At 40.0% G+C, this 14,525-nt stretch overlaps 1 protein-coding gene across 3 annotated transcripts in view; it reads left to right on the top strand.

The window, feature by feature from the left end:
• LOC136678653 (netrin receptor UNC5D-like) overlaps nt 1-14,525 on the top strand; it is a 241,458-nt gene that overhangs the window by 188,566 nt on the left and 38,367 nt on the right. For 2 of the 3 annotated variants that reach the window (XM_066656735.1, XM_066656734.1), the window contains 2 exons: nt 8,301-8,621; nt 10,434-10,518. In XM_066656735.1, the coding sequence (XP_066512832.1) occupies nt 8,301-8,621; nt 10,434-10,518 (406 nt within the window). The remainder of the gene's footprint in view (nt 1-8,300; nt 8,622-10,433; nt 10,519-14,525) is intronic. The other variant, XM_066656736.1, reaches the window with a different exon arrangement.

The following is a 14,525-nucleotide window of genomic DNA, read 5'->3' as shown; positions in this document are numbered from 1 at the left end:
GAGGGGAAAGTGGTTTTCCACCAACACTGTATATAATGGGGGTGGGGAACTGTTGACCTCGACTGGGGACATCATTAGGCGGTGGAAGGAATACTTTGAGGATCTTCTCAATCCCACCAGAACACCTTCCACAGAGGAAGTAGAGTTTGGGGACCCCGGGGGGGGGCTCGTCTATCACTGGGGCCCCGGGGGCTGGATGAAGTTTGCCCCGGGTTCCTCAAGGCTCTGGATGTTGTGGGGCTGTCCTGGTTGTCATGTCTTTGCAACATCGCGTGGAACTTGGGGGCAGTGCCTCTGGACCGGCAGACTGGGGTGATGGTTCCCCTTTTTAAAAAGGGGGATCGGAGGGTATGTTCCAACTATAGGGGATCACACTCCTCAGTTTCCCTGGTAAGGTCTATGCGGGGGTACTGGAAAAGAGAGTCCGACTGTTAGTTGAACCTTGGATCCAGGAGGAACAATGCAGATTCTGCCCCGGTCGTGGAACACAGGACCAGCTATTTACCCTCGCTAGGATCCTAGAGGGTGCGTGGGAGTTTGCGCAACCAGTCTACATGTGTTTTGTGGATCTGGAGAAGGCATTCGACCATGTCCCTCGGGATATTCTGTGGGGGGTGCTCGGGGAGTATGGGTTACTGGGCTCTTTGCTCCGAGCCATCCAGTCCCTGTATAAACAGAGCAGGAGTCTGGTTCGTATGGCTGGCAGTAAGTCCGACTGGTTTCCAAGTGCTCTCTCAATGTTGGAAGTGAGATCCTTCCTCAAGTGGAGGAGTGTAAATACCTCGGGTCTTGTTCACGAGTGAGGGAAAAATGGAGTGGGAGATTGACAGGCGGATTGGTGCTGCGTCAGCAATAATGCGGGCTCTGTACCAGTCCATTGTGGTGAAGAGAGAGCTGAGCAGAAAAGCAAAGCTCTCGATTTACCGTTCAATCTACGTCCCAACCCTCACCTATGGTCACGAGCTTTGGGAACGAGAAATGAGTTTTCTCCGCAGGGTGTCTGGACTCTCCCTTAGAGACAGGGTTAGGAGCTCGGACATCCGGGAGAGACTCGGAGTGGAGCCGCTGCTCCTCCACGTCGAGAGGAACCAGTTGAGGTGGTTCGGGCATCTGGTCCGGATGCCTCCTGGACGCCTTCCTGGTGAGGTGTTCCGGGCATATCCAGAGACTACTGGAGAGACTACATGTCTCGACTGGCCTGAGAACGCCTCGGTATACCCCTGGAGGAGTTGGAGGCGGTGGCTGGGGAGAGGGAGGTCTGGGTTTCTTTGCTCCGACTGCTTCCCCCGCGATCCGGACCCGGATAAGCGGTGGATAATGGATGGATGGATACACAATTTATTAATGTAATATTTTTATTTGTCCAGACAATTCTAAAGGATTTTGACCCAAATGTTTTGCTATACATATGGGATTTTCTAACAAGTGCTTGTGCTCTTCAGAGTATCTATATGTTTGTTCAAATATTGTGTGATTTATTTTAACTTCAGGACTGCAGAATATGGGCCATTCCATGTAGACCAGCTGTTCCAATTTTTTCAAGGCCAGATTTCTTTTATTTTAAACTTTATTTCATGTAAAAGACCAAATAGTCTTAATAGATATAATAAATAATATTACTGGTGGGCAGATGCAGTACTGAAAAATATTGATAAATGATTTATTTGCAATATTTTGTTAGGAGAAAAAAAGTCATTAGCTCCAAAAATGGTTCCTTATTGTATAAAACAGCCATTTTAATGACATCTTGATGTGTCAGAGATGCTCTACTAAATCTACTTCAAGTAGGAGACCACCAAAGGTTCACAGTAGGGTTGGTATTATTTTGGGTGGTGGATAATTCTGGGCACTACTGTGACGTTGATGTGGTGGTATGTTAGTGTGTCTTGGGAAATAACATACTGTAACTGCTGGACTGAGTAAAGTCCACTAACCTAAAATGTCCAGCCAGGGCATCCTGTCTGCGGTGTCCACTGATAAAGGACTAGAAGGAGACCAACACACACTGTGAAAACCTCTGTGGTTTATTTGTATATGTTTTTATACCTGTGCTTTGGAGTTTTTTAGCAATTAGTATGTGCCTTACTGTGCAAACTGAAACCTCAGTGCCAGCTGGCTTTTGACCACCTGCCTCCTTATGAATCTTGGGGCAGCCAGTGACAGCTTCCTCTTTTTTCCACGTCCAGGTGTAGCCAGTGTTCCTAGGAACTATCATTTTGTATCCCTTTCCATGTTTGTGCAAGATGGTGATCTCTTCTCTTAGTTTTTTTTTTGTATATCCCTCTTGACTTAGCCATGTAACATACAATCAAACATCACAAACGACAAGACCCTAGCCAGTCCAGGCACTTAATTTATGTTTTCTCAGGCACACTTGACACATCTAACGAAATCCTAGATTATTTGCGTCATATGTGAGATAAGACCTGAGAGATGTCCTCAGGGGGGTCAAGAATTCTGAGAACGCAGTAGTCATTAAAGTGGAGTTTTGTGTTGAAATAGAGAAACTACTTTTAATATTAATTTTGTTGAGTTTTTTTTTCATATTTAGTTGGTTTATTGAAAACAACTGAATGTACATTTTGTTAATACATTTAATATTTGCAATATGGGTTTAATAATTTTGGTTGCAAATATATATTGTCAGTGGAGCTTATAAAATGGATGAAGAGTGTAGATACAACTGGTTCATTTTAAAGTTACAGCAGTTGTTAGTAGCTGTATTTGGCCACTGAATGAAAGGTGATCACTTCTTTCTATGGGGCAAGATATATGCTCTTATCTGTTGGAAAAATGTCATTACCAGCTTTTGGACCACTGTCATTTCCACACATTGGACCACTTCCCATCCTATTAGACCACTGTCATTCACTTATATTGAACTACTGTCATTTTTACCCTTTGGACCTCTGTCATTACCAACTTCAGAGACATTTTCATTACCACCTGCTGGAGTGCTGTCACTCCCATAGTGCATCTGTGTCATTACCATTTACTGAACAGCATTATTCTCACCTACTGGACCTTACTTGATGGCTGTCTTCCCACCTTTTGGATTAGTGTCAGTGCCTTCTTTTTGGGTTATTTCTGAATATTTGACTCGTTCCATCACTCTCTACCTTCCCACAGTCATTCAAACATATTAAAGCAGTCACTGCTGTCCATTGGATATTCCATCAGTCAGCTTTTAGTACCCGGCTTCACTTGGTGAACTGTTTGTATTAGTTCTAACTAATTATTCTCTTAGAAAGTGTGTGAGGTCTAACAATATAATACTTTGTGCTTTTGGGAGATTGTACAAGGTTGTAATATGTTTCTTAATGTGGGAAATATGCAGTTATCCAGCTGGTCATTACTCTTGAAAAACAAATAGTATTTCTGATGCAAGTGGTATGCTAACTGAAATAAGACAAAGGCAAGTACAAGGAAAAATTACACAAAAGAAGTGTTACAACAAATCTAGAAATAAGTTTAATAGCCTTCAAAATATGCAACCAACATCTTTAACTGAACTTTGGGGACATGTGGGAAATGTGCATGTTTCTTGGAAAATCTGAAAACCTGACGAATATCTTCTAAAAAGAATAACTATGTAGTTGTGTGGAAAAGATTTTTATATATATTTCTAGTTTTTATGGTTTCAATTAATGCCCTTCCTATGGTATATATATATATATATATATATATATCATACATTTATAATTGAATAAATCACTTTATAAACAGAAGAAAACGTTCAGTGATTGTTGTATTTGATATAGAGAGGATCAAACAATGTGATTTCAGGCTTTAGGGAAAAATAACATATATTTACACTTGAAAAGACCCATTTAGTAGATTCATTGTAATGTGGAACTCTGTAAAGTATGTGTTCAGTGTGCTGCTAATAAATACAAAAGCAAGTTTCACACTCAGTTAAAGGGAAATGTGGCTGTCTCTGCTTCAACTTGTGACAATTCTCAGTTCAGCACATAGTCAAGGACTAAGTTTGACCCACACTGAAAATGTGTCTGACACTTTTGGAGATTCTTGGAACATAATTTTACTTTAATTTCTTTCCTTTATCTAAAGAACAAAAGCCATTATTTCACAGGAAGCACTTCAATTTCCAATCGTATGCATTCTTGCACTTTTTTATAGGAAATCTGTCGCATACCTCAAGCTGAATAATTGCTCTAAAAGTCTCTGGAAGGCTTCATTTGCCGACCCAACCTTTCTCTCCATTACTCTCTCTCTCTCTCTCTCTCTCTCTCTCTCTGTCAGGTGAAGGGACGAAATCCCTAGATCTTTGTCATGTCTTTCCGTCTGTCTTCGAACTTTCCACCTCATACTAATTTTTAATCACAGCTCTAATTCCACTTCCGTCAAGGTTCTTCGGGTTCGTTTCATCACTTTCCCATCTCATTCCTGTTTTTTTTTTTCCTCTTTTTATTTTTTTATTTTTTGCCTTGTCCATGTTAAAAATTCTTCACCTGCCAGTAGAGATGAGAAATATCTTCAGAAAAAAAGAAAGAAAAGGAGAGAAAAAAGACATAATGGCAGAAATGAATATGAATGAGTAATACATTTTATTTCAAAGCACCTTTCAAAGCTCTCAAGGACTTTCTTACCAAGGTGCTAAATCACAAGATACAAATACCCTAGTAGAGCGGAACATAACAACTGTATTTCAAAAGTATCTTAATCATTAAAGATTTCATCGGATGAATGTGAACTTAAAATGAACCCTCTGTTGGTTCTGTTGGTTATTATATTTCCATGTGCATCTGATATCATTTTTTAGGGCAAATCTTCACATCTGGACCTCCAATTACGAATCTAGCCATGATGGGGCCTTGAAAATGTAAGCAGATATAAAGATATGACACTAGGTTGCCAAACACTTACCTGAGCACCTTAATTAACTACCATCAATAACAATGACTAGAACCTAGACTGACTGTCTAAAAGTGAAGATTTCTCATTATTTGATTCTCTCTCTCTCTCTCTCTCTCTCTCTCTCTCTCTCTCTCTCTCTCTCAGTGGGGTGGTAGGACGGAGGATGGTCCTCCTTTTACCCCATAATTAAGTGTGGATAGGCAGTCCTGACGTCTGTTAACTTAAGAGCTTAGGGGTATTATTGTTCTCCTCCAAGCGTGTTGAGCTGTGCTGTGATGTTGTTTTAGCAACAGTTTTTAAAAAAGTATTAAATGTTAATGCTCATAGTAAAATGTGTGATGTCTGTATCTTACTTTTCCACCTCTGTGTTTATCTACAGACCCCTAGCTGACATCTCAGACTTCACCTCTGTGTCCTAGTCACAATAGACAGTCCTCCATCTGAGCTTCTCTCCACTGTTCAGTGTAGATTCTGTACCACAGCATGAAGCATTACTGTAAAAGAGAATTTTAGAATTTCTTTTGATGTATTCACAGTCTCCACGTCCTGATTGGCTGGTACCTTTATGCTTCTGTTAGTCATAAGGACTGTTTCAAGGAATGAATCATCTGAACATCCCATGCCAGTAGTGGTTAGATGACAAACCTTCCTCTCAATGCCTCAAAACAGTCTCAGCTGAAATATGCCAGTTCAGTTGATACACAGATACAGTACTGTGCAAATATCAGAGACCAGTGCCTGAAACAAATGAAAAAATCCATTAAGTTATTAATTATTCAGAAACTTGCAACTACTAACAATGTTTCTTTCTGTATTTACTCTCTCTGTCCTTTGCTTTCATTTATTTATTTTTTATTATTGTTTAAAGATACTTACTTGGGTTTTTCAAATCTGCAGCCACACCTCTATGGTTCAGTTTTTCTAGTTAATTTGCACTTTCTGCTTCTCACATTTCAAGTAACCTCAAGTGATATCTGGGCTTTTGTGATGGTCAGCCCATTCTTCTGAAAACACCAGCAGCTTGTGTGCTTGATTTTTAGTTTTGTGTCTTATGTGTCACCAGGGAAAAATGGACACAAATGTGTGTGAATTTGTTCAGATCTGAAGGAAGAACTGAGCTTGATTTTCTCCTGTCCCTCAATGATGAAAGCTTTTAGTGCTGTTTATCTGAAGAGAAAACTTACACCAAATCTTGAACAGTTAGGGACCCATTTTCTCTCAGTGTTTTGAACTTCAGTCTCTAATGGCCATTATGACTGAAAATACACTGCTGAAGGATGGTCCAAGGATTTAGATATTCCTTGCTTCTCCATGTAGCATTCTTTTAAGTTACCCTCAGCATTTGGTGACCAGACAAAACATTGTAATAGCTATCATCTTCCAGCTTGCCTATGGTAATTAACAATCTTCCTAAAAATAAAGCCCTATTAACCTCCTGCCCTCTCCTTCTCACTGGGTAGCAGCTGGGTGGATGGGTATGATTATTATGACGTGGAAAAAGAGTGTGGGACGCTGGCATCCTGCCATGTCCCTGCTCCAGACTGGCTCCCCACTACAACCCCCTGCTGAAACTCACATCATGAACGTCCAGATTTAGTCAGTCTAAAAACCAGAAGGTCACAGAAACTGAGCTGAAAATGGAAGTTGCCTAGAGAAAGAAATAAGGAGGGTGGGCTATAGCTGTGAAGGCAGGGGGTGATGATAATGATATAGCACCATGTGAGATTTGAGTCATAAGTACAAGAGGGCAAACAATTGCTGAGAGGAAAGAATCAAGCAATTGGAAACAACATGTGAAAGTAAATGGCTTGCTAACGAGCCATGATCAGCAAGGCGGCTAGATGTATTTTGAGGGTTTCATTTAAAAAATAAATAAATAAACAGTATATATGCAATTGTTTCTGGAGTGTTTATGAATGACAGCTGCCTGGAAAACACAGCTTAGCAAATCAAATATAAATGACAATGCAAGTGGCAGTCATTGGGGTCCAAGCATATTTTGTAGTATCAATTTTCAATAGCTGTGTAGGCTCAGATAGAAATATCTGCCACATGTGTACACATTATCTTTTTAACTTCAGTTGGGATATCAAATAATTCTTAACAGCGTGACCAAAGGAGGACCATTATTCTTTAATTAGACATGCTCCGTGCTGAGTGTGTACACTGCTTTGGACATAAATTTTAGATGTAGGGTCTTAGTCCTCATTGACCTTTTGAGCTTTTTGGCATAAGGAACAGTTCTTGAACAATTTAATTTAATACCTAGTACAGGATTGTATTATACTTGTATTATACACAGATGTTGAACCTGAATTGCTAAATAATTCTCTTGTATTTCAGTCATAGAATGCATTAGAATTTTAAATGCAAAAATGTTAACTCCGGAACAATACAGCAAGTTTGATTTCTGTCCAATGATTACTGGTCAAATTTAAATCTTTAGCCATTATTAAATGTAGACAAAATGTAAGATTGAATTAGACCATCAAAGTGCTATTTAATGTATTTATTCTTGTATTTTTATTTATTAATATATTTAGTCATTGGACTCAGTATAAACTAACACAGTGTAGATTTAAATAATGAAAGCTCTACAGATGTTTTTCAGATCTTTTATTCAGTGTGTCAGCTTTTGGGGTGGGCTCATGGAGTTATTAAATGATAAATGACAGCACTGCAATTATTTATTAATTTCTGCTCTCCTCAATGGAGGATTTCCAGGAATAAGGTTGTGCTCTTTAAAGATTTCAAAACTGTTAAAATCTCTTAAAACTTTGGTAATTCTAGACCAAATAAAACCAAATAATTATTTGAGAAACTGTATTTATGATTTGGCTTTTAAATTGCATTGTAGTCTGTCATTCAATGCATTAATGGACAAATAAATAAATATTTGTTGTACCTATGTGGTATTTTATGTTGCAATAAACAAATGAAATATGGACTTCTTCCTTCTGTTTTCAGGCCAAGGTCAAGTGCTTTAGTGTTCTGCCAAGCTCATACCTTCCGTCTCGCTGTAGCTTTACTGCTGCCTAGAAATATTGTGATACATGCGTGCATGAATACTTCCAGAAAACATGTCACATTAGAAAAGACATGTTACATTAATGGGGAAGGGGAGGGAGGGGGATTCAGTGCTGAATTACAACAAAAACAGAGGCTCTTTTCTCTATATTACAGTTCAGTGGACCATCACAATGGCTTTGAAGCTGTACTTTTAAGGTTAAAATATTACGTAGTGTTCCTTTAAGTACTGTTTTACAGACGGAGACTTGCATGTTTGTTATAAGTTCCCTTAATTTGCATCCTTGTCAGCCAAATCGGAACAGGTCCCATTAGGTTTGCACGACTATTCCAAGCTCAGTACTCCAAGCTATATTCCATAACTATACCATGACCTGTCTCTGCATCTTTCCCAGGGAATCCTCTGCTTCTGAACTCCTCCATTCAGCCCGAGCTCTCTGCGGGTCCCATCTGCTTCCACGACTCTGTGGACAAAGAGCTCTTTGACCCACTGCCTGACATGAAGGTCAAAGTTCAGAGCTCCTTTATGGTTTCACTAGGTGTGGCGGACCGGGCTGAGTACCACGTCAAGTCGCAGCAGGAAGGCTACAGCGGACTCCAGGGACGCCAACCCAACATGCTGCCCCCCAACGGGCCACTGGGCCCTGGGAAAGCCCAGCTGAGGAGCAGCGGCGTGTTCGGACACCTGGGTGGACGCTTGGTCATGCCCAACACAGGTGAGGTCACTAACTCCTGTTGGTTGATTTGAGAGTTTTAGGACTCAAAAGTCATGAAAAGTAATGATGAATCTTCAGGTGCAGCTTAAGACCAGAAGTCTTTTTGAGGCAGGAAAATATGAAGAATGCCTCAGGGGGATATTTCAATGTAAAGAGTTTGTAATGTTCTCTGCCATAAAAAGTTTGGTTTCTAAAGTTTCATCTTTTATTTTGCACTGGCACTATGGTCGAGTTTGCCTAAATTTGACCCTTGGTTGTACAATATCATCAACTGTTTTAATGCCTGTAGTAAATCAATAATAATTTCAAAAACCTCTTGGATTCATTCAAGTGGTACTGGAGCATTTAATCATTGGATTCATTAGTTTGCTGTTTAGAACCACATTAAGTTCTGAATGTATTGTATTAAATGCTATTTAAAAGCTCTACTTGGAATAAGAAGGCTACAATCTGTAATATATTTCAATCATAGCAACATATATTGTGCTAGGAATGCATTCATTGTTTATTTATTTTTATTTTATTTTATTTTTGTGCATTATCATATTGTAAAGAGGGCAGCACGATGGCGCAACAGGTAGTGTTGCTGTCACGCAGCTCTAGGGGCCTGGAGGTTGTGGGTTCAAGTCTGTGAGGAGTTTGGTGTGTTCTCTCTGAGTCCGCGTGGGTTTCCTCCGGGTGCTCAATTTTTTTCCCACTGTCCAAAAACACATGTTGGTAGGTGGATTGGCGACTCAAAAACATCCATAGGTGTGAGTATGTGAGTGAATGCATAAAGGACTGGCGCCCACTCCAGGGTGTGTTCCTGCCTTGTGCCCAGTGATTCTGGGTAGGCTTCGGACCCACCGGTTACAGACAATGGATGAATAAACATTTTAATGTATTTACTGTCATAGTCCTGCTTGCTTATAAATTGTACACAGCAATTCTCAAGGGCACTCTTAAGGCTTCATAAGAATTACAACAGAATCTGTGCTGTCCATCTATATAGTGCGTAGGTTTGTGTACAAACTTTTTGCCACCCTTTGTTCAATGGCTTAGAAAATAAAATCCGGCCTGTGAAGAAGTTGCAGTACTGCAGTTGTGTCCAGTGCTGATGATTAAACAACTATTGCCCAACAGTTTTACTTCACTGCTACAGCCTACATTTTCTTTCCTGTTGTGTCATGAACACCAGCAAAGATGTTTAAAAATGTTTGTTTGTACAGCCCTGTTTATTTATCTCCCACCCTGGATATGTCTAGACCAGTGGCTCATGAGCATTCTGCTCCCATCACTGTTGAACAGCCAGCAGTGTGGCAGGTGCTGGTTTAATGAAGTCTAACCAGTGCTTAAAGTTTGGACGGGAATGACTAAGCATTAATCATCCAAACAATACAGACAGTTACTGTGGAAACCAGAGCTGTCAAACTCATTTTAGGTTACATCCCGCATTACCCTCCCTTCAGTGTCAAGGGGGTTCAGACCAGAAGCCTTAATATAGAAGGCATCATCAACAGTGTCTATTTTATTATCATTTATTAGAAGCATACACTATATTTGCAATATTTTGTGTGTTTATTGCTTAGAATTGGTGCATTAAGTTATCTTACAGTGATGGTTTTGCTGATGGAGGCCTGTGTGGTCTGCACAGAGATGCATTGACCAATATAATGGAATTGTTCAGTGTCAGTTGTTGGCTACGGTCAGTTGTTGGTACAGCTCTATTGTTCAGTCAGTTGTTGGAACAGCAATCGAATTCTCACTGCCATGCCCATGTACATATGCAGCGTATAGTTTTATCATGTTGTCCCCTGTGTCTTTTTTCTATAGGAGTCAGTTTGCTGGTGTCTCAGGGGGCTATTGCTGAGGACACATCCTGGGAGATGTACATGCTCATCAACCAAGGACAGTCCAGGTGAGACCAAACACAGCCTTTCAGTCTCTCTCTCTTTCTCTCTCTCTCTCTCTCGCTCTCTTTTTTTTCTCAGTATTTTTTCTCTGAGAGATGAGTCCACTGTGCTATTCTTCTTGTTTTAAATCCCACCCTCTCAGCAGCAGGACTCTCATGGCTGTAAGGTAGAGACCCCCTAAGCCTCACAAGTAGAATCACAAGTGTCCACATGTCGGGGCATTGGGGGCTCCTTCTGGAACTGGCTCTGTTTCCAGCTCCTGTTTCTTGGCTTAAACAGTTTTTTGAGGTGGAATATTTGGAAGTGTCCAAGGACTTTGGGCTCATAGAGAGAAGTGGTTGTTATTGAGTTGGAATCTTAAAATAAAAAGCAAATATAAATAAAAAGTCAATCAAAAAATGTGTAGTAAAGTAAAATAAAAAATTGCCCTCACATGTTTGCACTCTGCCCAAACATTAGTAAACACCCTATATAAATTAGTGCAACGACTTTAAAGTGTATCCATTTTGGAAATTTACAATTAAATTGAAATGTGTTTTAGTGCCAGACCTGGTCAACCAACATCTTCCTGCCTGACCTCATCAAAGGTCTTGGGGTGCCATCAATTCCCTACAGAGATGTTCCAGCAGCTAATGTATAGCCTTCATTGGTTAGGTTCTTTTATTTGGCTGCAAGAGGCAAAAATATGGTGATGGGTTTGTACTAAATAAAGATTGAATTGTGATTTAATTACTAATTAGGTTGTATTTATTAGTCCGTAGATCAACAGCTAGCACTCAGGATTGCTTGACTCCAGAGGGATTGGTTCATACAGCTAATGGCAAGCATCCACTTGTAATTATGACCTAAAGAGACCTTCACATGCAACATTTAGGTCGAGAACTCAATTTGCGTTAATTGCATGTGACGGCAGCGATGTCTGACCTGATCTTTATAAAAGCTGCCACTTGGTTAAGTTCCCATTCCCTCTTGGGGCTAGAGCTTTACATTTGCTTTTATGTATGCATTTATTCATTTGGCAGAAGCTTTTATCCAAAGCAACTAACAAGTGAGGCAAGTGTAATCGAAGCGTACATCTATTACAAGCACATGCAAATTTCAGGAATGGTGCAAGGCAGTTGGAGGAGGTTAGAACAGAATGCAGCGTGTGATGAGTGAATCACATTTCGGGGTTAAAGCGATGACACAAGTAAACAGTGTAGAAGAAGCAGATGATAACAATAGATACAATAGACTCTGGAGTCTAGCTGAAGACCACCAGCTTAAGCCATGGCCTAAGGGTTAGAGGAGCAGGCCTGGAACTGGAAGATTCATTTAGATTCCCTTGACTAGCAGAAAAAAAACCAGGGTAGTGGTAAAGAACAGTGATGTCTCCTCCCTCAAAATCCATGAAGGTTTTGTCCTTGATAAAGACATTTAACCCTTCACTGTTCCCTGTGTAATGGGATGTCAGCCTCCCATTCTGGGTGTGAGTGGTATTGTGTGAGTGTGGGTGTTAAAAGCAGATGCACGTTGTACAATACCAATAAAAGCATGTTTAGGTTTACATCCACCACACAAGGTTACATTTTAAATCTGTATTGTTGTTATTGTAGCTGCTGTTGACTTACTACCCAATTCAGTGTTAAAACAACAGATTCAGCCTGTAATCTTCTCAAGGTAGGAGGATATAAAACAGAGGCATGGCCAAGCCAGACCGAACTAAAAGAACAGAGTAGGAAATTGCTCCAAAATACACTGAAGCCTCTCTAAAATGGGCTTATTAATCAAACACTACAGATGTATGGGAAGGTCCTCAGTGCCGATTATGGCTCTGCCAGGGCTGGGCAACATCCCTGCGTCAAATCCACTCATCTCCGTCTGCTCCCCTCCACCGAACCTGAAGGGGGAACTGTCATGCTTGGCCGTCAGCACTCACTATACGGATAGAGCTTTAAAAGGAAAGAGAAAGTCAGACAATGGGAAGCAATTACGCCGGCCCTGCCACAAAATGGGGGAGTTCCGAGTCATTGTGCACACGGACGTAAATGGAGTTTTCCATCAGGACTGAGGCTTTAGGCTTGAGAGACCTTCCACCGCAACGATGTCTAGAGAGAAAGTACAGCCTCTGCCACCAAAGCCGTAGTGTGATTTAGGGAAAGCCTTTACAACTCGGGGTAGTATTCGTACATTATGTTGATAGTCCTTAACTTATGTAGGATTCCGAAGCTCTGATTTCGGACCAATTTCAGGGCTGGATGCTTATTTATCTTATTTAGCGCAAGAATGAAAAAATGGTGTCATAAAACTAGGTAATAATGTATCATGGAGTCACTCACAATGATAGATGTGCTGTCTCCATTTCTCTCTGAATTGGGATGACATGCTCAATGCAAAATGTTACCTAGAGCAGTGTTAAGCCTATCAGCATCTGAGAGAGGATCAGTGACAGTATGTTCTCAGGAGTGATGGAGCTCTATCTAGTAAATGTAGGTATTACATTACAGTGAATAGTGAGGTTGTGTGTGAATGAGTGAATGTGTTGGTTTAACCTACTTTTCTGGTTTTACCTACTTTCACCAGTTAATAAAGGCTTCATTATGTTAAGTCAAGTTTCATCAAATTTCATCAAATTTATTAGCATAGCCCTTTTTACAACTGATGGTGTCACGAAGCAGTTTCACTGAATTCCGGCAAGACAAAGATTTGACATGAAAAGTAAAAATGTAAAGTTTGATTTTTCAAATCCATTCAATAAAGGAGAATTTCTGAAAACAAATTTTGTTTTTACACTAGCTCCTAAAACATCCCTTTTTCTTTCACTGTATTTATGTTTATGTATTTATAGTAATTACAGTGGAACCTCGAGTTAGGAAGTGTTCCGAATACGTACAAATTGAGTTATGAGTAGAGGTGTGAGCAAAATTTCGGATCCAGTTACAAATGTTTTCCCGAGTTACGATCTTCGGGATCCGACCGATAGTTGGCGTGGTGTTCGTTCACAGATTCCTCTCGCATGCAGCCACCATGTTCTTCTCACGTGTGGCCGTGCAGTATCAATTCGTATCTCATTCGTTATAATGTTTTACAATTGTTTTTAGTGGTTTTTGCTAACTTTATTGTGCACCATGGCCTCCAAGAAGACCAGCTGTCAGCTGTGCATGAAGAAATGGAGAAGCTGATGTTAATTTGAAGTAATTTAGAAAGTACAATTGTAGCTTTGTTTAAAGTGTAAGAAAGTCCTGTTATCTACGCTTCGTTCCGTGCCAGTATCCCTCTCTCCCTCCCTCCTCAGCCGCTCTCCGTTAGCTACGCTCATCTGTCGCCAAGGTAAGATTACTGTACCGTATTTTATACATGTTTCTTAATCTATTTTGTATATGTTCTTTCATCTATTTATTTTGTTGTGTAATTTTAAGTTTTGTGTGAGTCTTTCATATTGAAAAATTTCATAATTTAGGACATTTTGAGGACTTGTCAGAGGGCGGGAACCGATGACTCCAATTTCCATTATTTTAAATGGGGAAAATTCGTTCCAGTTACGAGCAGTTCCAGTTAAGAACTCAGTTCTGGAACAAATTAAATTCGTAACTCGAGGTCCCACTGTATACACAATTTTAGAAGAGAAGATAAAAGGTACTAAATATTAACAATAGCCTTAGGTCCCTAAGATATTTAATATACATTGTCCCTGCAAATCTCTTAATAAAACAACCTTAATTATGTTGTCTTCTTTCATAATTTGTGAGTTTGTAGAAGCTCCAATTCCCAAAATGAATGCGAGCATGCACTGACAGTGTGGGTTTTTCATGATTGTCTATCACAACTCACCCTATAGCTATGTTTAGCTCATGTTCTTGAGCCTCTGTTCATGCTTTGAATGGGAGTGTTTGACAAACCCTGAGTGAATAGCCTTGTTTTTAGAAGAAATATTGATTGAACAGATCTAATAGCCATAAATTGTACATCGGAACCTTTTTGCTAAGACTACACTAATATAATCGAATATATCCATGTTAAAGGCATGTTCTTA

The sequence above is a fragment of the Hoplias malabaricus genome, chromosome Y (genome assembly GCF_029633855.1).
Source record: "Hoplias malabaricus isolate fHopMal1 chromosome Y, fHopMal1.hap1, whole genome shotgun sequence".
NCBI classification, from domain to species: domain Eukaryota; kingdom Metazoa; phylum Chordata; class Actinopteri; order Characiformes; family Erythrinidae; genus Hoplias; species Hoplias malabaricus.
This window is presented reverse-complemented; position numbering and strand designations above follow the sequence as displayed.